Below are 5716 nucleotides of genomic sequence, written 5' to 3'. Positions count from 1 at the left end.
TGTCAGTAGCTGTCAGTAGCTGTCAGTAGCTGTCAGTTATTGTAAGTAGTTGTCAGTAGCTGTCAGTTATTGTCAGTGGTTGTCAGTTATTGTCAGTAGCTGTCAGTAGTTGTCAGTAGTTGTCAGTAGCTTTCAGTAGCTTTCAGTAGTTGTCAGTAGCTGTCAGTTATTGTCAGTAGTTGTCAGTAGTTGTCAGTAGCTGTCAGTTATTGTAAGTAGTTGTCAGTAGCTGTCAGTAGTTGTCAGTAGCTGTCAGTAGCTGTCAGTAGCTGTCAGTAGCTGTCAGTAGTTGTCAGTAGCTGTCAGTAGCTGTCAGTAGCTGTCAGTACTTGTAAAAGCAGCAGGTGTTATTTCCAGCAGTTATGTCTGACTGCCACAGGAACCAGAGCAGCAGCTGTTCAGGGATCAGTCAGTCACAGTGAGAGAAACAGCTGCAGCGTTACATCTGATCTTCTGATCATGTGGAGTTGGTGTCAACACAAGTTTAATGTTTCCATGGAGTCAGTGAATCAGCTGTGATCAGCTGTGATCAGCTCCTGTCTGCAGTGTATCATGATGTTCAGACAACTGTGATACTGAAGGAAACAATAATTCTCAATGAAGTTCTGTGGTTATCTGGTCTGTGCTGGTCTGTGCTGGTCTGTTCTGGTCTGTTCTGGTCTGTGCTGGTCTGTTCTGGTCTGTGCTGGTCTGTGCTGGTCTGTTCTGGTCTGTTCTGGTCTGTTCTGGTCTGTGCTGGTCTGTTCTGGTCTGTACTGACCTTGACGACCTCCTGGAAGGTGTCCAGGTTCTCCTTCATGCTGTAGTGGAGTCTCAGGTAGGAAATGAAGTTACAGGGGAACATCCCGTACAGACGGTGGAACAGAGAGTACACACCTGCGTGGAGGTGGACCAGGTGGAGCACAGGTACATGACCTGCACAGGACAACAACCAGCCAATCAGAACAGCCCACTGACCAATCACACATCAAACTCCATACACACATCAACCACTCTATGTGTGTGTGTGTGTGTGTGTGTGTGTGTGTGTGTGTGTGTGTGTGTGTGTGTGTGTGTGTGTGTGTGTTACCGGGGTTTCTGTAGCTCCAGGATGCAAGGCGTCCGAACACGTCGAAGAAGTCGTAGATGTGTTGTTTCCCAGCCTGAGGGATCATGGGTAACAGAGTGATGAGCACCAGGACTGCAGTGATCAGGACGACAACATCAGTGTCAGTCTGAGGAACAACAACAACAACAACAACAACGATCAGCTGTGTTGACGGGCAGAGCCGGAGATTTACAGACACTGACATAAAACTGAACGGTAAGTATCAGTTAATATAAGTATTAGTATTAGTTAGGATTAGTATTAGTTAGGATTTGTATCAGTTAGTATTAGTTAGTATTAGTATCAGTTAGCATTAGTATCAGTTAGGATTAGTATTAGTTACTATTAATATTAGTTACTATTAGTATCAGTTAAGATTAGTATTAGTTACTATTTATATTGGTTACTATTAATATCAGTAGTAATTCAGTAGTAGTAGTTAGTCAGTAGTAGTCATTCAGTAGTAGTTATCCAGTAGTAGTTATTCAGTAGTAGTTATTCAGTAGTAGTTAGTCAGTAGTAGTAGTTAATTGGTAGTAGTTAGTCAGTAGTAGTTAGTCAGTAGTAGTCATTCAGTAGTAGTTATTCAGTAGTAGTTATTCAGTAGTAGTTAGTCAGTAGTAGTAGTTAATTGGTAGTAGTTAGTCAGTAGTAGTTAGTCAGTAGTAGTTAATTAGTAGTAGTTAATTGGTAGTAGTTAGTCAGTAGTAGTTAGTCAGTAGTAGTTAATTAGTAGTAGTTAATTGGTAGTAGTTAGTCAGTAGTAGTTAGTCAGTAGTAGTTAATTAGTAGTAGTTAATTGGTAGTAGTTAGTCAGTAGTAGTTAGTCAGTAGTAGTTATTCAGTAGTAGTTATTCAGTAGTAGTTAATTAGTAGTCTTTAGTCAGTATTAGTAGTTATTCAGTAGTAGTTATTCAGTGGTAGTTAGTCAGTAGTAGTTAATTAGTAGTAGTTAGTCAGTAGTAGTTAGTCAGTAGTAGTTAGTAAGTAGTAGTTAGTAAGTAGTAGTTATTCAGTAGTAGTTAGTCAGTAGTAGTTAGTCAGTAGTAGTTAGTCAGTAGTAGTTAGTCAGTAGTAGTTATTCAGTAGTAGTTAGTCAGTAGTAGTTAGTCAGTAGTAGTTAGTCAGTAGTAGTTAGTCAGTAGTAGTTAGTCAGTAGTAGTTAGTCAGTAGTAGTTAGTAAGTAGTAGTTAGTAAGTAGTAGTTATTCAGTGGTAGTTAGTCAGTAGTAGTTAGTTAGTAGTAGTTAGTCAGTAGTAGTTATTTAGTAGTAGTTATTCAGTGGTAGTTAGTCAGTAGTAGTTAGTCAGTAGTAGTTAGTTAGTAGTAGTTAGTAAGTAGTCAGTGTTACCTTGAGGCAGCGCAGCAGGGACGGCAGTAGGGCCGAGCGGCTGATGTGATGAACCCATGGAGGCTGATTCCGGATCAGGTGACCCAGCAGGGTGAGAGCAGCCAGTCTGGTCCCAGGTCTGTTCAGAGACTCATTCAGCTTCTCCAGCAGCAGCTGGTGGAGGTTTAAACAGTTTATAATGTCACACATCAGGAAGACAAAGACACCAGGACAGTGAAGTGACAGGTGGTGCTGACCTTGTGATGACGCTCTCTGATGGACGACAGGAGGAGCACCGCCTGAGAAGACGAGGAGTCCAGGTAATACTCCACCAGAGAGGAGAGGACAGCACCTCCTCTGTCTGAGAGGACAAACTACAGGTCAAACTGACAGGTAGAGACAGACAGAGACAGGGACCTGTTGAATCTCAAACACTATACAGGTGGACTCACCTGTACTCAGCTGCTGGTTGACAGCTGCTCTGACTTGCTCCGCCTCCTGCAGCTCTGAACTGTCCAATGAGAGCAGGAGCTCACTGATGTTCACCTGCTCCCTTGACATCGTCAACACCTGGACACAAATGTCTCGTACATTTAGTATATGTCTCACATGAGAACACGTTTGTCTCTCAGCAGCCGTCCTCCAACAGCCCAGAGCTCCTCCCCATCACACCTGTGTCCTCCCTCACAGCACACCTGAGAACCTGCTGTTCTGTCCACTTACAGTCGTCCTAAAGGATCCTCAGTATGTCCCTTGGAGCTGATCACAGAGCTGCTGAGACACACCTGAGATAGGGGAGGGGGCTAGATCGACCTGTTGCCATGGATGACATTATGTTTCATGAACACACTTCCTCAGGTGACAGGTGTGTGACAGGTGTGTGTCAGTGAGCAGGGAATGTTTAGCATTTTGCCTGAAAATGACTCAAACTAATATTCATTATTTCTGCCAACATGTAACCCCAACAACAGGTCACCATAACCCTAACTCACCTGTTGTTCAAGTTGTTCCAGTTTCTGGATCAGGTGAGTCGCTGTGAGGAAACTCTTTGATCCATACCTGTGTGTTTTTATGTTTTTAGAGCCGAAGCTTTCGTCTATAATCAATGAGTCGATCGGGAGAAATAATGATTATTAGTCATTTTCAGGCAAAGTACTAAACATTCCCTGGTCACTGACACACACCTGTCGCACACCTGCCACTGTGCATTAACACAGCTAGAGACCCCCACTGTCACTGACCCCCTCCCCTCCTCCTCCCCAGTCATTTTGCACAGTGCCATATTTGTATTGTATATGTTTATAGTATTCTAGTATAATATATATAGTAACATTTCTTCACATTTTATTGTAAATATTTTGTTATTGTTAGATGTATCTCTTTATATTGAAGATATCTGACCTGTCTTATGTTTGTTTACATTTCTTCTTTTCTTTATTGTCACATCAAACCATCACAGCTGATTCCTCCTGTGATGAAAACCTACTGGGCAACAAACCGGATCCTGGCTGTGATTCTGGGACAAAGGGAAACATCAAAACTCCAGTTTTCGATCGTCTGTGCAGGATATTTCAAAATCACTAAGTCACATGATCTGTGACGTCAGAGGTCTCCGGATAAACCACAGACTATGAACAGATGAACGAGCTGTGATTTACTCCGTGTTGTTGTTGGGAGTGAAACTGATCAAGTGAATCTGACAGTCTGTATCATCGCGTCTGCGTGTTCTGCGTCTCTGATGTCACTGCCTTTATGTCACAGTTTCCTGTGACGTCACTAGGAGACGTCTTAAGTTACGCACTGAAGCTAACCGTTAGCATAGCGACCACTTCCCGTTGTGCCACAGCTCTCTGGTCAGACGTAGCTCGCTGCTAAGCTAACACAGCTCTGTGCTAACCTCACATGCTAACAGCCTGCAGCTTGTTAGCTAACAAGGCGCCTGACGGTGGTCTTTTCCCGCTCCGCAGCTGTTGCGTCACTTCCGGCGCCGATGCCGTTTGTTTACGTGAAAAACAAACTTAAAAATAAAGTTTAAAGTCGGAAAAACCGCGTTACCTTCAGACCTGTTGATCCGAGCAGGGCGCAGCCATGTTGAGCAACAAGAAACCCCGCCCCCTGTGGTAACCTGACAACTTCACCTGTCAATCAACGCCAGGACGCGTTCAGGAAGCCAAGGGACGGTGGGAAAAACGGCTCTCAACTGAAAAAAGAGTTGTTTATTCATGTATCGATAATTGATAGAGAAGCATTTACCGTGTGCGACGTTGTAGATGGATTACAATGTAAATCCATTTTTTATCTTTTCTTTATATTAATTTTGGAGACATTTAGTTTTATTCTATCGTTTCTTGAACAATATGCTCATTTATTTTTTACATATTTTTTCATTTATTGGATCAAGCAGTGATCATTGATCATACTAATACAATAAAATAAATGAATAAATAAATATAAACTATTAAAGTGTATTTCTGCCAAGAAACGAGAAAATGAGTGAAACATGAGGACAGGCAAAAAGACAAAGATTTGAAAGTCCTTCATTGATCTGTGGTGGTTGGATGATGGCAGATTTGTAGTTAGTGTGTGTGTGTGTGTTGTTCAGTGTGTGTGAGAGCAGCAGCAGCTGTGTGTTCTCAGGCTCATGATAAAAACTTATTGAGCAACTTTCACCTTCAACCTTCAGTTCAATTCAAAACAGAAGAAAATAAAAGTGGAGCAGGGCAGCAGGGAACTATCACACGTCTGACATGTGAAATTAGACAAAATAAGATCAAACTTTATTGATCCAGGTGTTTGACAGCCTGGTGGGAGGAGTCTGTGAACACCTTCAGATGTTCTGTAAGGTGTCGCTCTGGGTTTTGGCTCGTCCACTCAAGGACAGTCAGAGACCTGAAGCTTCAGGTCAGAGTGGATCTGACAGATGATCCATGAGTCAGTGTGTGTTTGGTTCTGACCGGTCTCCTCGTCCCTGCTGTTAAAGAACATGGTAACAAAGTGTTTCACAGAACAAGATAAAGTCCAGATGAAACCCACAGAAGTCAGAGCTGACAGAACAGAGTGAAGTGATAGACCAGGTGCAGAGGGACACACGTTCAAACAAACAGGAGGCAAAGTGTCTGAAGACTTTTGTCAATCAGAGGTTTCAGTTTTTGATTTTTAGCAAATTTGTAAAAAGTTGTAAAAACATGTTTTCACTTTGTCATTATGAGTCTGTGGAGACTGAGCACAGTAAAGTGAACGGGTCTGAATGTGTCCTCCTGTTGAGTCCAGGTCTGAACGGGGGGGGGGGGGGGGGGGGG

The 5716-nt window shown here is 42.7% G+C and overlaps 1 protein-coding gene across 1 annotated transcript in view; it reads right to left on the bottom strand.

Moving 5' to 3' along the window:
• Window positions 1–4536, bottom strand: part of LOC111646396 (hamartin-like) — a 25385-nt gene extending 20849 nt beyond the window's left edge. The window contains exons 1-7 of the mRNA XM_023395869.2: window positions 4473–4536; window positions 3819–3933; window positions 2870–2987; window positions 2675–2778; window positions 2439–2591; window positions 1070–1214; window positions 761–915 (exon numbers count right to left, since the gene is read on the bottom strand). Coding sequence (XP_023251637.1) covers window positions 761–915; window positions 1070–1214; window positions 2439–2591; window positions 2675–2778; window positions 2870–2978 — 666 coding nt within the window. The 5' untranslated portion in view covers window positions 2979–2987; window positions 3819–3933; window positions 4473–4536. The remainder of the gene's footprint in view (window positions 1–760; window positions 916–1069; window positions 1215–2438; window positions 2592–2674; window positions 2779–2869; window positions 2988–3818; window positions 3934–4472) is intronic.
• Window positions 4537–5716: the final 1180 nt, after the last annotated feature.

This window comes from Seriola lalandi, unplaced genomic scaffold, assembly GCF_002814215.2.
Source record: "Seriola lalandi dorsalis isolate HSWRI2012SDOR001 ecotype SW California unplaced genomic scaffold, Sedor1 jcf7180002054970, whole genome shotgun sequence".
NCBI classification, from domain to species: Eukaryota; Metazoa; Chordata; class Actinopteri; order Carangiformes; family Carangidae; genus Seriola; species Seriola lalandi.
Note: the sequence above shows the minus strand (reverse complement) of the source record. Positions and strands in the feature narration are given on the sequence as shown.